General features: G+C 34.3%; 1 protein-coding gene across 3 annotated transcripts in view; it reads right to left on the bottom strand.

Moving 5' to 3' along the window:
• Positions 1 to 17,570, bottom strand: part of MAN1A2 (mannosidase alpha class 1A member 2) — a 194,577-nt gene that overhangs the window by 91,214 nt on the left and 85,793 nt on the right. For all 3 annotated transcript variants that reach the window (XM_046645240.1, XM_046645241.1, XM_046645239.1), the window contains exon 6: positions 9,693 to 9,787. In XM_046645240.1, coding sequence (XP_046501196.1) covers positions 9,693 to 9,787 — 95 coding nt within the window. The remainder of the gene's footprint in view (positions 1 to 9,692; positions 9,788 to 17,570) is intronic.

Below are 17,570 nucleotides of genomic sequence, written 5' to 3'. Positions count from 1 at the left end.
TGTTAAATGAAAACCACAAGTAAATAATACATACATACAAGGGCATGTGTGCATATATAATACATAACATGTCTGGAAGGATACCTAAGAAACTTTTAATAGTGGTTTCCTGGAGGGACTAGGGGTTTGGAATCGAAGCTTACTTTATAGAGAATATGTGCTATTTCAATACATGTACATTCACCCAATACATGCATTTCTTTTTCCAATTAAAACATGTAGTTAGATAAAAAGAGAAGAGAAAATGTTGGTGGGGGGAAACAGAGAGAGGGAAGGGAAGGGAGAGAGGGAAGGAGAAGGCAGAGAGGGAGAGGGAGGGAGGAATCTATTTTACTGCTGCTTGTGTAGTCTGAGAAGGAAGGGAAGAGACAGTAAGAAAGTGAATTCTGGTTCCTACTTAGAAGTGGGTAGCCAGCATGACAGAGTACGTTTATTTAATGCAAAAATAGGGTCACATTCTTGTATATGTTGCTTTTTCACTTAATACATCACAAATATAATCTTTCCTCAAAAATTCACTTCTGGAACATCATTCCAAATGGCTATGTCACATTCCACTGTATGGACATGCCCCTCCTTTGTATTTAATGCAGTTTCATTCTATTTTCATTAATATAAACATCACTGCCGTGAACAACCTTACAGTTAAATCTCTGTGCATACTTTCACTTACTTCCTTAATATAAATTTCCAGAAGTAAAATTACAAGATCATAGCGCAGGCGTATTTCAAGGTTTCTGAAACCTACCGCCAATCTACCTTCCGAGTTCCTCAAATTTCCACTTCCAAGAACATACGCGGTTTTCATTTCTTCACTCTGCCAATCCTAGATAACATCATTCCCTTTTTGTCAATTTTCTAGGCAAAAAAAAATTGGAATCTTATATTTTAAATCTAAATTTTTTTGATTACTTAAGTGACTAAAGATTTTTCATGTTTATCTTTCAACTCTATTTCTTTTCTGAATTACCTATTCATGTAATTAGCAGCTTTTTAAATAATTGGTGGGTGTTTTTCTTATAGTGTAAAAAAGCTACTTATATATTAAGAATGATGCTCATATGCTACCAATACCATTACTGCCACTAACATTTTTCCTAGTTTATTTCCCCTAAATTTTGTGTTACTTTATAGTATCCTTAAGTTCAACATGATTGAAAAATTCAAGAGAAGGATATGTTTAAAATTTAAATATTTCCTGAAGTAAAACTTTGTCAAATGCCTGCTTTCTCTGCCTCTTAGATTAAGGCATAAAATCTTTTTAAAGGTCCTAATTTTTACCCACTTATTCCTTCTTGAACAACGAGAGATCAATCCAAGCTAAGTATTTACCCCAAATCACAATAGACCATTTCCTCTTAGAACCCTTCACTGAACAACGGATGATAACAGAATAACCCTCTGTGGTCAAGATGTAGAAATTCAGTGCTATAGTAGTTTGAGGATTACGTGGAGGATGCTGAAGCTGTTGGCTGGGAAATTTAATCTGTGCGGTTCCTTCTCTCTTTTTAATGAAGCCTTCCATGTATGGTTTTCTGCTGGCTCAGCTTCTACTCTGCATACTCAGCTTAGCTTCATTCCTTGTGCTTTTGCCAACCATGTCAGAATCATAACACTGCTTATCAGACTTCTGCCTGGGATAACTGTTATTTGCACACGATGCATGCAGTTATCATGTTAAGTGCTAAGCATACAGTGGTCAACAAAACAGGCACGGCTCTGTTGGATGGATGTACATAGCAAAAGGACTGAATCTAGTACAGGGGTAAAGTATCATTGCTTTTCTATGTTGTTGCCTTCAAGAGAGCAAAGGATTCCAAGAAAAATGTTGTTTGTCTCCCAAGTTATCCCTACAAATGAGGGGGTAGTAATGATGTCTAGGGCCTTCTTTACTTATGCCCCATAGACGTCTTGCTACTTTTTCAGAGAGAAGAATTTCAAATACACTTTCCAGATCTTCCTTCAGTCTCCTGATAATGAAATTTATCTCAGTAACTCCAAAGCGAGCTTTCTAGTTAAAGGTTGAGCCCCTTACAGAAATGGCACTGTTGCCCTTTTGTAAGTCTCCATACTTAAAGGATTGGCTGAGGCATCTGGAGGTTCATATATACTGGTCCCCCATATTTCATCACCAGCCCTTCCTCTAAAAGTCCAAGTTTCTCCCCTGTACTTTCTCATCTCTGCATCCCTTTTTGGGTAAACTATTTCTTCCACTCAAAATGCCCTATCCCACCTGTATCACCTACTAACATCTTACTCCTTTACAAAAGCAAACTAAACTGCTCCATGAAAACTCCCTGATCTTCTTAAATAAAAGTAAATTTCCTTTTCTCCAACAATCTCCTATCAGGTTGCTTGCATGATGATGTCATCTGCATTATAACATAATATTTAGGTACCTGTCATGTGTCATTCCACTGAATATCACAACCACGTAGCCCTGGCTGGTTCTTTGAAAGTGAGAACTGTGTCATTTCATTCAAAATGTCTACAGTATCTTGCTTAGGGGTATGCAGAAAAAAATTGAACACCATCATTTACTGAGTGTCTGATATTAGTATAAAAAGATACATAGCAGATAATATGGAGAGTAAACGATACAAGGATATAATTAATGTATTATATCAGATGGACAGAGCCCTAGCAAAGTATATCTTACTAAAATTTACTTTAAGTGAATAGAAAACAAATTGCCTAATGTAATTTATTTAAGTGATAAAAGATATTAAATCAGCAGTATAAAAACTTTCTCAAAATAAGAATCCAGACCCAAGTCACTTTACCAGAAGTTTCTATCAAGCATCTGTGGAAAAAAGAAAATTCTTATACAAACTCTTCAAGAGAATAGAAAAAGAAGGATCAATACCTACCATATTTTATAAGAGAAGCAAACCTTGATATCAAAACTGAACAAGATTAAGAGAAAAAGTACAGACCAATCTCATACATAAAAAAATAAGATGCAAAGATCCTAAACAAAATATTAGCAAACAAAATCCAGTAATATATAAAAACGGATAGGACATCTTGATCAAATTGGGTTTATTCCTTGAATATAATAATGGTTTCTCATTGGAAAACAAATCAGTATAAATGGCTGCAATAAAATGATTTAGGAACAAAATTCTTAAAACTTTAATCACTACAGAAAAATAGCTTTAAGAAGTTCCACAATACAAGATTATTTTAAAAATCTTAAAATATTAGAAATAAATAGAACTGCCTTAAACTGATAACAGTTACCTACAAAAAAATCAACAGCTAACATCATTCTTAATGGTGAAAATCTCACTTTCTACTGAGAATTCCTTGATCACTATTTCTATTCAATAATGTACTCTAAGGTCCTGGCCAATACAGTAAAAGGGGGAGTGGAGAGATACTGTCCTTATTCACACATGACATGACTGTATATAAAGGAAATGTTTAAAAACCTCAAATTATTGATATGAACAAGAGAATTCAAAATAAGAAGATTGCTGAATTCGAAATAACTTTACAAAAGCAGTCATATTCTATGTTCCAGCAGTAAAGAGAGAATGAAAATTTTAAAATAATACCATTTATAATAGCATTTTTAAAAAGTCAAGAATCTAAGAATAAATCTATCAAAATTTTTCTAATTTCTACTCCAAATTATGACCCTGAAATCTCCTAATGACTGAACTAGTCTCCCCTGCAGAAAAACAAACTATAAACTCTGGACAAAACGCAAAACGACAGTGACCTGAAGTCACTGAATAATGAACAAAAGCAGGCAGATTCTGAGGATGGTAGAGACCTAAGAAAATAGGCAACCATGGGGTAAGTTACCCATTTTCTTATAGCTTTTAGGCCAAAGAAAGTCCAAAACAGGCAGAACAGCTGAAATCTGATAGAAACTAGCAGACTTTCTTTGTTGAAGAATCAGAAGCCAGTGTTCGAAGCAATAACAGCTGCTGAAGAAAGAGGGAGCAGGAATCCTGGAGAGGAGACGCCCCCAATTCTGCATATGAACTCAGCAAAGCTAAAGTAGCATGCACGAGGAGCAGCAAAAAAAGGAACCATGCTGAGGCCCATCTTATTAGTCAAACTGCTGAAAACCAAAAATAAAGACAAAATCTTCAAAGCATGCAGAGAAAAAAGATATTATTAAAACAACAATTCAAATTCCTATTTATCAGAAACAATGGAAACTAGATCAGAGCCAAACAACATCTTTTAAAGTATAGAAAGAAAAAACCCATCAAACAAAAATTTTACATACACTGAAAATATCCTTTAAGAATGAACGCAAAGACTTTTCCAAACAAAGAACAGTAAGAATTCACCCCTACAGATTAGAACTACAAGAAATGCTAAATAAAGTTCTTAAAGCTGAAGTGAAGTGATACTAGAGTAAAACTCAGATCTTCCAAGAGAAATGAAGAGCACTGGATATAGTAAACACCTGAATAAATATTAGACTACTATCCCTCTCAATTTCATTGAAATAAATCTATTTAAACAAACATTTTAACAATGTATTTTGAGATTTATAGTATATTAGATGTAATTCACTTGACAACTATAGCACATAAAGGATGGGAGGAAGGGTGTAAACGGACAGGTATGGTTGAAATGTTTCTATACTTTACATAAAGTAGTACAGTATTAACTCTGTTAACTGAAAATTTAATTATGTATACTGTGATCCCTATAGCAATCACTAAAAGAAAGCTAAGAAATAAATAAAAACACTAATAGATAAACTAAAACAGAATTCTAAAACATATTTGTTAATTCAAGAGAAGTTAGGAAAAGAGAAATGAAGAAAAAACAGAGAACTTAAATCAAATTGCATCAATAATTAAATTAAATGTTAATGGATTAAACATTCCAACTAAAAGGCAGATATTGTCAGACTGAAAAACAAAAGCAAGATCCAACTATATGCTGTCTCCAAAAGAAGGACTATAATTATTACAATTCAGTGAGGTTGAAAATAAATGAGTAAAAAAAGATATACTATGAAAACAGTAAGCATAAGAAGGGTGGAGCAGCTACATTAACATCTGATAAAACAAACTTCAAGACAAAACTATTACCAGAAATGAAGAGAGACACATCATAATGATAAAAGGATGAAATCAGAAAGACATATCATACATGTGTAAGTACCTAAGAATAAAGCTTCAAAATACATGAAGGAAAAACCTTACAGAAATAGAGAAGTAGACAATTCCACAATCATAGTTGGAATGGTTTAACATCTCATCTCAGTAACTCATAAAACAAGCATACCATTAGTTAATTCAATTAATTAATTTATTGATTAACTTAAATAATAAAAAATCAGGAAAGACAGACAACATCAACTACCTTAACCTTACTGATATTGTAGAACACTACACCCAGCAACTGCAGAATATACAATCAAGCATAGTCGCACTGCCTAATGATGTTTCGGTCTATGACAGACGACATATACAATGGTGGTCCCATAAGATTAGTACCATATAGCATAGGTGTGTAGTAGGCTATACCATCTAGGTTTGTGTAACTACACTCCATGATGTTCACACAACAACAAAATCACATACGACATATTTCTCAAAACATATCCCTGTCATTAAGCAATGCATGACTACATATTTATCAACAAAGACTATATACTGAGCCATAAATAAGTTGCAATAAATTTAAAAGGACTGAAATCATAGAGCATTTTCTCTGATCACAATTAAATTAGAAATCAAAACAATAAGATACCTAAGAAACCTAAAATTTGACAAATTGAACAACACAATTATAAACAACTGAATGTGCCAAAGAAGACATCCCAAGGGAAATTAGAAAATATTTTTTGATAATGAAAAAACAACATATTAAAATTTCTAGGATGCAGGCAAAGTAGTCCTTAGAGGGAAATTTATAGCTTTAAAATTCTTACAGGAAAAAGTGCTTATTAGGGGATAAAAAAGAGAAAGGTCTAAAATCAAAGGCCTATGATTCCAGTGTAAAAAAGCCTAAAAACACAAAATCAAACTCCAATGAGGAAAAGGAAGGAAATACTAAAATTACAGCAGAAATTGATGAAACAGAAAACACAAAAGATAGAACTAATGCTAACTTAATGTATGTAAAAACAAAAGTTAACTCTTTAAAAAGATTAACCAAAGTGAAAAAAGCCTAACCAAAGTGAAAAAAGCCTAACCAAAGTGAAAAAAGCCTAACCATACTGATAAAAAGAGAGAACACAAATTACCAAAATGAGGAATGAAAGAGAGGTTATCACTACAAAGCCTAGAAACAGGAAAGGCATAAGAAAGTAATACGTAGAACTGCACACCAAAGAATTTGATAACTTACGTGAAACAGAGAAATCCCTGAAAAATACAATTAATTAAAACTGACAAAAAATGTAAACAAAACCTTAATAGCCATTATATATATATTAGAAAAGTTGAATTTATCAAAACCTTACCACAAAGAAAATTTCCAGCCCTGATAATTGCATAGGTGAATCCATCAAACACTTAAGGAAGAAGTAACACTAGTGTTACACAAATGTTTTCAGAAAATAAAGGAAGAAAGACTATTTCCCACTTCATTTTATGAGGCCAGATAACTCTAACACCAAATACAGCTAAATACAAAGAGGATAATACATTATGGCCAGGGAATATCCCAGGAATTCAAAGTTGGTTTAACATTTGAAAATCTAATAAGTAATTTAGCATTTAACAGAATAAAGGTGAAAAATCATATGATCATCTCCCTATATGAAGAAAAAGAAGTATCTGGCCATACTCAACACCCATTCATGATAAAAACTCTCAGTGATACAGGAATAGAAGAAACTTCCTCAATCTGATAAAGGCAACTGATGAAAAATCTACATCATATTGGATGAATTTTTTTAAAAACGCAATATTATAAAAACATTTTATGGAAATCTAAAAGACTATATGATATAAGTGGAGACAATATTTTTAACCTAGACTATAAACCCAAAAGTTATAAAAGACACATTTGAATAGATAAAAATCTAAAACTTAAGAATGAAAAATTATTATAAATAAAGACAACAGACAAGTAGTACAACAGGGAAAAAAGAATTAATTTAAAATCTACAAAGCACTTTTGCAAAGACAAGTCGATCAACACTTAGGAATAGATAAGTCACAAAAAAAGCAAATCTGAGTGTCCAATAAATTTATGAAAAGGATGCTCAAATTTATTAGGCTGAAAATAACAATGAATAATACTTTATAGCCATCTGTTGTCTGTCAAAAAGTAAACAGAACTTAGACCTGCAGGCATTTAAACACTCTCATACATTGCAGGTGAAAACATGATGAACTACAGTTTTTTGGAAAACATTTTGGGAGTAACTATTAAATTTAAAGATACACATAGTCTTTGATCCAGCAATCCCACACTTTAGAATGTGTCCCACAAAAATGAAAAAGACATGTCTTGTGATCCAGCAATCACATTCTTGAGGATCACTTTCAGAGAAAAATCCCCACTACACAAGCACATATATAACAGGGTACAATTGTAACAATGTTTATGGTAGCAAAATAATGGAAACAAACAAATACCACTGATAGGGAACTGACTGGATAAATTACGGTATAACCCATGGATAGGTTACCTAACCTATGTATGATAATATACTCTAGGTTCCAATAAGTTGTCATCCCAAAGACTGACTTAAAGCTTTCTCAGATGACCTGGAATATGAGATAGTCTATGAGATAGTGTTGAGTGACAAAAATTAGTAGAAAAGCTGACAACCAAACAAACCATAAAACATTTTAAAAGTTGCATCAGTGTACACGTTTGTGTTCCTGCACACTGTATCATATTGTAGAAGATAAATATGCCAGATTGTGAACATGGGTTGACCTTCAGGCATCAAGAGAGGACGAAGGCATATGTGTGGGATATGTGTAGACCTCAACCAAAAAAAAGGAAAAAATGACCTTTAAAACTTAGGTAAATAATTATTTATAATCTATAAACTCAAGTAAAATATGTATTTGTATGTATACAAAGAAACTAAGTGAAAATTAAACTTATAAAATGTTCAAGATATGATCCTTGAAAATCTTTCTTTCATCTCAATCTAAGTTTGAAGTTTTGCAATTTAAGCTCGATTTTTCAGTTCTCTTCTTCTACACAGAAAAAAAGAAAAAAAAAAAGTCCTGCAGTCTTTCTTCATCTCAGAATTAAATTTTAAATTAATTTAATTTCCTATTATCTATGAGAGTTATATGACTCTGCAGTGGTACTGAAGGAAACACCAGAAAATATGTCATGAAACTAAGGAAAGAGAACAGGTATGTACACACCACCGTTTGGCCATATCCTTTTGGGGAGGTTGCTCTGGAACTCCAGGCAGCTTCTTCCTCACAAGGAGGTAATTTACATTATACATAGTGCATGAAATCAGAGAATAGTAAAGTTAGACTTCATGTTCAGTATTAAATGCTGATTTCTCAGTGTAAATCTAAACTCCATAAAGTCCTCTATTAGAAAAAAATAACTAAAATAGATCAGTTTTTTCAAATAAAGTTGTCACAGAACCACGTCTACAGAAAATAAATACTCCTAAATTTATTCTAAAGGGTCTGGGGGAAAGAAACCTAAAAGTCAAATTTTCACATAATTTCCAAGCTTCAACATTAAAATGAATAATAAATTTCATTTGGAGAAAAAATGAGCAGCAAAAATTTCAGTCAGAATAAATTATTTAAATACAAGTTAAAATATGTTGACATTATTCAAATTTTATTGCATATCTTTGCATGACTTACAAAGTTGTCTAAATAAAACATCTCATCTATTTCTAAGTCAAACCAGTGCTTTCTATTAGAACAAAACAGATTGCAAAGAATGTTTTAAGAGCTCACTTTGAACTTCAATAGTGTAAATACTATAATAAGGATCCTACAGTCAACATCACAAATTACGTCTTCCCTTATCACTATAAGGCATTCAGCAACAGGAAGCCCTGATTTTAAGGCATACTGCATTCCATTTTGACTTAGAAGATCAACAGGTAGGGTACAAAAAGCAAGAGAGGGAAAGCACTTTGAAAACATTACAGCACTAAATGGAAATGAATAAGCAAATAAAAAAAACATATATAACCATACAAGAGAGGAAGAGAAATCTAAACTTAGAGATACAAGCAGCAGAAACTAGAATACAGTTAAGGCAGGTGAACTGTTTCAAAGTAAAGAACATATTTTTAAAAATTAGAAAACATTTTAAAGAAATATCCTTCTGCACATATGCAGAGAAAAACAATTTACGTCTTAAAAAGTATGGTGGAGGCAGATCGTTAGAAATTTCTATAACTAAAAAGGTCAAAAAATCAGTTAATCTCTAATTTTTTTATTTATTTATTTTTTTTGGTGAGGAAGATTGGCCCTGAGCTAACATCTGTTGCCTATCTTCCTCCTTTTTTATTTTATTTTTTTTCTCCCCAAAGCCCCAGTACATAATTGTATATGCTAGTTGTAGGGCCTTCTAGTTCTTCTATGTGGGATGCCACCACAGCATGGCTTGATGAGCGGTGTGTAGGTCTGTGCCCGCGATGCAAACCAGCAAATCCCAGGCCACTGAAGCAATGCGCATGAACATAACCACTACATCACTAGGCCAGCCTTCAATCTAATTCTTTAAAAACAAGATAACTACATAAAAATAGAATTTACCTTTTCAGATTCACCATTGCCCAGGGAATCCCGGTAGGTGTGTTAAAGGCAGGAAGGAGTTTCTCAGCCAACTGGACTGCTTTAATCTTGAATATCTGAGATAAAAAGCATGAATATTCATAAATTATAGCCATCAATAAGTATTTGCTAACGTCTTAAAGGACGCTACTTCAATATACTGATACACAGAAGTAAAGGGGTAAAAAAGGCATCTCCTTGGTACCTGGAACACACAGCAATCAGAGAAAATGTTTGTAAACTGGATATTGAGGAAAGCTACCCAAGATGGAATGGCTTGAAACTACAATTAATTGAAAGGGAAGGTCTTAGTTTTGATGTTGATACTATCTGCATTTCCAGCTGGCAAAAAAATCTAAGAGAAAACATTAAGCTGTGGAATTTTCATCCACAGTATAAAAGCTTAGTAGAAATATTAAAAAAGAAAAAGAGAGCGAGAGAGAGACACAACCCAATCAGGATAAATGCCCTTGAATTACTATAAGCATGTTTATGTCTCAACATTTTCCATCAAGATTTAACCACATTATTATTTTTTTTTTTAAAGACTGGCACCTGAGCTAACATCTGTCACCAATTTTTCTCTTTTTGCTTGAGGAAGAGTGGCCCTGAGCTAACATCTGTGCCAATCTTCCTCTACTTTGTATGTGGGACGCTGCCACAGCATGGCTTGACAAGCGGTGTGTGGGTCCCTGCCCAGGATCCAAACCCACAAACCCCAGGCTGCCAAAACAAAGCATGCAAACATCACTATGCCACCAGGCCAGCCCCCACACATATGATTTTTAAGTAGCTGGATTTTTACTCTATCTTTTCCTGCTACTAACATAATAACACAAGTATCTTTTCCAATTTTCACAAAGTTGTCTAACTTCCTGTGTCCATTTCCTCTCCTACCACTCACTCATTCTAATTCTTCTGTCCCCGTTATTCCCCTGAAACAACTCCTGCTAAGTATTAGCCACACATATGAGCAAAGAGCATTTTCAGTCATTATTCACCAGCTCCTCCTTAAAATACTTGTCTCCCTTGTGTTCAATAACCCTACAATTCCCCTCCCTCCTTCACTGACTCCTCCTCCTCATATCTGACCTTTAATGTTGTGTTTCTCGAGGCTTGATTCTAGGTCCCCTCTCTTCCTATCCTAAAGTGTCTCCCTGATCAATTTCACATGTGCTTGTTTCAATTATCAGCTACACAGCAAGTGACTCCCAAATTTACGTCACCAGTCAAGACTTCTCCAGTGGGTACCAGATCCATTACATGTGTCTACCACCTATTTCCACTTGAACATATAGCAAAATCCCCTCACGTTCCAAATACTTAAAATGAACTGAAAACTTTCCTCTCTCAACCTACTATTTTTAAAATGTTCACTATCTAATCACTGTTCAACCATCAGTCAACTACCAAAACCCAGAAATCTGGAGACAGGTTTCTCCTCCTTTTGCCTCATTTCCCCCTCTAAAATATCACCCAATCCTTTTGAATTTGCCTCCCAAATCCTTTGAAACCATTTATATCTCTCATCTCTACAACCCATTTTAGTTCCAGCTGCCATTATTTCTTGCCCAAAATATCACAATGGCTAACTGGATGAATGGAACACACACAACTGCCCCCACCCCCACCCCCAGCTATAACTTAGAACTCTTGGTCTATAACTTTCTTTTGTCACTGGATATATCAAGTATATTTTTCCTGGTTAAAATATATCAAATTTACATTCATAGTTGCAAAGTACTCTATCGTAACAGATGTAACAATTCAGGTATTTCCAAACATTGGCTACTACAAACACTAGTGCAACTAAATATCCTTCTAAGTATACTGTATGTATTCAAGTAGTTACTTTTAGATAATAGATTCCCAGAAGTGGGTTAACAGGATCAGAGTATTTTAAGTTTTAAATGTTTACCAGACACTGCCAAATTATGTCGTATCATTTGTATTCCCTCCAACAGCTATCATACATTTGTTAAAATTCAAACTATACATTTAATTACATACTATACATTTAAAGTGGGTGCATTTTACTGTATGTAAATTAACCTCAATAGAGTTGTTGAAAACAAATAAAGGGAAATAAAACATTGTGGTCTAAATACATAGCTTAATACATGCAGAATTTGGGGGCTCCTCCTCTGTGGCTCCCTTTTATCCTGGATTTCAAACCTAAATTTCTAATTTCTGTGGTAGCTCCAAACTCTGTCTTCCGACTTGTCAAACCAGTAACTGTAATTGCAATTATGACACACGAATTGGTATTACTATTGCGACTTTAAACATGTATGAATGTATACAAATGTATAGATGAACTCACACATTTAAGAGGAAAATGTTGGAGAGTATATTTAAAAATGTTATCTGGGTCAGCAAAGCTTACTGGAAAGTTTTGCCCAATTACCAGCACATCTATAGAAAACGAACAGATGGAATTTTCAGTGAAAATGGCAGCAATTTCTGGAGCAAAGTCAGGCTTTTCAAAAATAAAATGAGAATTAGTGCAATAAGGACAATAATGGCTAATATTTAAATGAGGAAAATCAACACTCTAACATTTCTCTGTTTTTTTTAGAACTTTACTTAAAAGACTTTAGGTCAAAAAAAGATATTCTAGGGGGCCGGCCCAGTGGCGCAGTGGTTAAGTGCACACGTTCCGCTTCTCGGCAGCCCAGGGTTCACCGGTTTGGATCCTGAATGAAGACATGGCACTGCTTGGCACGCCACGCTGTGGTAGGCGTGCCACATATAGAGGAAGACGGGCATGGATGTTAGCTCAGGGCCAGTCTTCCTCAGCAAAAAGAGGAGAATTGGCAGCAGATAGCTCAGAGCTAATCTTCCTCAAAAAAAAAAAAAAGATATCCTATTTGTCTTAGAAAATATCTCTGAACTTACTCAGAAACGATCCTACCTATATAGGCAATAGAGAATATTTGTTTTGGTAAAGAAAGATTTTATTGTTGTTTCTTTTATTTTGATTTTATTATCTGTGAAATGTATTAAACTCCACACAACCATTTCTCTTTTTCATCTGAGAGATTTCAGAAGCAGTTATCCACATAAATTATATTATCATCTGACTCAGGCAGGGATGCCACTTTGATAAACGTTAAAAAATGAGAAGAGACAATCCTGTAAAAGAAATGCCATATATTTGAAACTGGCATCAAATAAACATAATAAATCATCAAGATTTTTTAACTTGTGAATATTTAACATAAATAGCCTTGTCCTAAGAAAATAAAATAATAAAGCTTCACATTTATGACATTAATAAATCAACAGGAGAGAGGAACACTTTGTTAGGATGGCATATAACCCTCATTTGGTTCCCAATATAAGAAAACAGAATGCATGTCAAATGTTCATTATTCTAGTTACATACTACCTTAATATAAGAAAGGCATAAGCCACGTTACAAATTATAGTTAGTTTTCTGGCTTATGTAAGACGTAGGAAGTTATTGTCTATCTAGTATTAGAATAAAGTCATATTCAAATTATTTTTCTATGTTTTATTTATTTTGAGCAGATCGCAGAGATTTGTTGTTGGTTTCCCAGAATAAATATGGACCAGAGCTTTCAATGTAAAATGATCAAGTAGAAAAGCAAAATGGCCAGTAAAATCCTATTATATAAGAAAACCAGAAAAGTAAAACACGTTCTATTTACTTTTTAGTAGAATAGACTGTATTCCAAGAAATTAATTTATGATTTCTATTGTTAAATAAAAGATTCCCCATCCATTAGAAACATAGAATATTTACCACGTAAGAAAAAGTCAAAGGAGAAAGAAAAGTAAAGTAGTATCTATTGACTCAGGTATTATGTTAGGTGCTCTCCCATAATTTAATCCTCACAACAACTCTCAAATGAGCTCTTGCACATTTTCAGAGATGAAGAAAGTTAAGTTATAGAAGGTTAATAATTTGCCAGATATCCTTACGAAAGGGAGGCAGAATAGGGAGTCACACCTCTAACTCTAAGGTACACATGCGTCCCTCCACTCCAAAATGTTTCTTCTTGAGGTCTGAGGCATAAAAATGGCAAAAATGAAAATACTGGTAACATCACATATTTTTTCAGCATTTCTTGTGTTTTCCTACAGCGAGAGCAAAACCAAAATTTCAACATTTTGTTTCAACCTTCAGACAGGGAGGCTAACATGAAACAGCCAAGACTGATGCTTCTCCTTCATAAGCTGCTCATAATTAATTCTGAATCATATGCCTTTTGATATGAAAATTAATCCAGTATGTCAACTATACCCAAAAAACTTAGTACTTCCTCTACATAGTCCTCTACATAGATAAGAATGAAAGTAAGGGGAAGAAAATGCTCTCATATCTCAAGGCCCTGTTATAATGTCTAACCTGGAAAAGAAATTCTGAAATTGAAGGCATCAAAATAGCTCCATTTTCTTCCTCCTTTCATTGTTTAATATTTCACTCCAGAAGCTCCTGAAGTTAGGGGTCTGTGCCAAGAAGTTATGCCTAGGGTGGGCAGCAAGGTCCTGGAGACAAGTTAGAAGCAACATGCAGAAAGTGAAGCCAGCCAAACAAAGGGGAGAGACGTCTGAGGGGTTCACGTGAGGCAGATGCACTAAACACGGCAGCAGCCTAGCAAGGCCACGAAACTGGTTTCCTACAGCAGGATTAAACAAACAGCTAAACACGTTAGGAATAAGAGGAGATGGGTTTCTCAATATCAGAAAAAAGAAAGAGAAATATGAAAAGGCAGAGAGCTAGAATTAAAGCCATTTACTGGTGTCAATTCATGGCTTCCAATATATACAGATCAAAACAGAAAAAGAGTACGGACATAAAGGGCAGGAAACATGGAGTAACAAGCAACAGCAGTCCATGGCTGGGGGAGGAGCAAGGGTGTAGAGACAGACTTTCCCCGAGGCCAGACAGGGAATGACTAAAGTGGAGGGTAGAGCAAGATTATTAAGAAAAACTTGCCTGCAAACCAAGCCCACTCTAATTACAAGGTAATGTTAGAGGAATTGAAGCTGGTGGTACATTGCAATTAACCTTAGCAATAAAAAACCCAAACCTCGTTCAACTTCAAACTAAACTGACTCAACTCCCAGTGTTAACAGCACAGGCATGCTATTCAGGCATACATATTAGTCTTTACTGTCCCATCCAAATACACATTTGTCATTCAATGAAAAATTATGAAATATCTAAGAAAGCAGGAAAAAAAATCCACTCTCTAGAGACAAAGCAAGTGACAAACCAGACTCAGTGAGGTTGAAACAGACAGAATTTAAAACGACTATGATTACTATGTTAAAAAACCTAGTGGTTCTGGAACAAACTAGAGGCAGTGCACCCTTCAACATCGGTCTTAGCAGCATATTTTCAAGTACCATGTCTGACTGGGCAAGAGAAACAACAGAAAAAATAAACAATTGGGACTACATCAAACTAAAAAGCTTCTGCACAGCAAAGGAAACCATCAACAAAATGAAAAGACAACCTAACAATCGGCAGAAGATATTTGCAAACCATATACCTGATAAAGGGTTAATATCCAAAATATATAAGGAACTCATACATCTCAACAACAAAAAAACTAACAACACAATTTAAAAAATGGGCAAAAGATCTGAACATTTTTCCAAAGCAGATAAACAGATGGCCAACAGGCACATGAAAAGATGTTCAACATCACTGATTATTAAGGAAATGCAAATCAAAACTACAATGAGATATCACCACACACCCATCAGAATGGCTATAATTAACAAGATAAAAAATAAAAAGTGTTGGAGAGGATGTGGAGAAAAGGGAACCCTCATACACTGCTGGTGGGAATGCAAACTGGTGCAGCCATTAGGGAAAACAGTATGGAAAGTCCTCAAAAATTTAAGAATAGAAATACCATACAATCCAGCCATTCCCCTGGTGGGTATTTATGCAAAGAACACGAAAACATGAATGCATAAAGATACATGCACCCCTCTGTTCATTGCAGCATTATTCACAATATCCAAGACTTGGAAGCAACCTAGGTGCCCATCAAGGGAAGAATGGATAAAGAAGATGTGGTATATATACACAATGGAATACTACTCAGCCATGAAAAAAACCAATGAAATCTGGCCATTTGTGACAACATGGATGGATCTTGAGGATATTGTGCTAAGTGAAATAAGTCAGAGGGAGAAAGTCAAATACCATATGATCTCACTCATAAATAGAAGATGGAAACAACAAACAAACACACAGAGACAGAGATTGGATTGGTGGTTACCAGAGGGAAGAGGGAAGGGGGGAGGTGGAAGAGGGGAGGGCAAAAGGGGTGATTAGGCACATGTGTATGGTGATGGATGGTAACTGGTCTTGGATGGTGAACATGATGTAATCTACACAGAAATTGAAATATAATGATGTACACCTGAAATTTACATAAAGTTATAAACGAATGTTACCTCAATAAAAAAAAAGAAAACTGCTGAAGAAGCAGTAGTTCATCCCTTTACTTCCTATGGCCAATATAGAAACTCAAAATGTTAGAAAGATACAATTATATTCTTGATGATTTAATAGTCAAAAAAAAAAAAAAGACCTAGTGGATATGGTGGAAAACAAGCATGAAGACAATGAGGAATTTTAACAGAAAAAAGGAAAATGTAAAAGTCAAATGGAAATACCAGAAACAATTTTTTAAAAACTCAAGGTAACAGAGATGCAGAATGCCTTCAACAGGTTCCAAAGGAGATTCAACAGAGCTGAGAAAAAAATTAGCAAACTTGAAGACGGGTTTATAAAAATTACCCAAACTGGAACACAAGGAGAAAAAAAGCAGTGAGAGGGACAAAAAAAAAAAAAGCAGTGAATTCAAGAACTCTGAGACAATCTCAAAAGGCCTATTTGTAATTGGAATCCCAGAAGAAGAGAAAGGAGGCAGAAAAAACATATGTAAAAGACAATGACCGAGGCTTTTTCAAAAATAAAGACATCAAACCATAGATCTAAGGATGTCAGAGAACCACAAGCAAGATAAATGAGTCCTACTCGCCCCTCCAAAAAAAGGGTAAGTAAAACCATTCAGACTCTTCATAAAAAACAAAATATGAACGGAAAATCTTAAAGGCAGCCAAAGGACAAAGACGACATATGACATATAGTGGAACAAAGAGTTAAAGCAGACTTCTCATCACAAACTTTGCAAACTCTAAGACGGTGCAGTGGTACCTTCAAAGGGTTGAAAGGGAAAACTGCCAACCGAAATTTTACATACAAAGAAAACATCTTTCAAAAATGAAGAAGAAATAAAGACCTTCAGAATAACAGAAATTGAGAGAATTCACTACCAGCAGACCTGCTTTACAAAAAATGTTAAAGGAAGCTCTCCACACAAAAGGAATATATACCAGACGGAAACCCAAACTACATAGAGAAATGAAAACCAACGAAAATGATTGAAAAGATTAAAAAAAGGCCTATTCTTTTCTTATTTTTAATAGCTCTAAATAATAATTGACCATCAAAAGCAAAAATTAGCAGCTATGTACAATGGGTTTTTAGCATTAAAAAAATGTATAATAACAAACAGCAACAAGCGGAAAAAAAAGAATTGAGAATATACTGTTGCAAGGTTCTTACAATACAAATGAAGCAGTATAATACTGATGGAAGGTAGACCAGGATTAATTAAAATGTACATAGTAAACAAAGGGCAACCACTAAAAAAACTTTAGGTATAAATAGGAAGTCAATCATAGAGATAAAATCGAATCACAAAAAATAATACAAATTTAGGCAGGAGAAAAGGAAAATAAGAATGAGGTACCAGATGGGACAAACAGAAAACAAATAAGTGGTAGATTTTTTAATATAACTGT

Source organism: Equus quagga, chromosome 18 (assembly GCF_021613505.1).
Source record: "Equus quagga isolate Etosha38 chromosome 18, UCLA_HA_Equagga_1.0, whole genome shotgun sequence".
Lineage (NCBI taxonomy): Eukaryota > Metazoa > Chordata > Mammalia > Perissodactyla > Equidae > Equus > Equus quagga.
The sequence above is the reverse complement of the archived record's forward strand: the minus strand, read 5'-3'. Positions and strand labels throughout refer to the sequence as shown.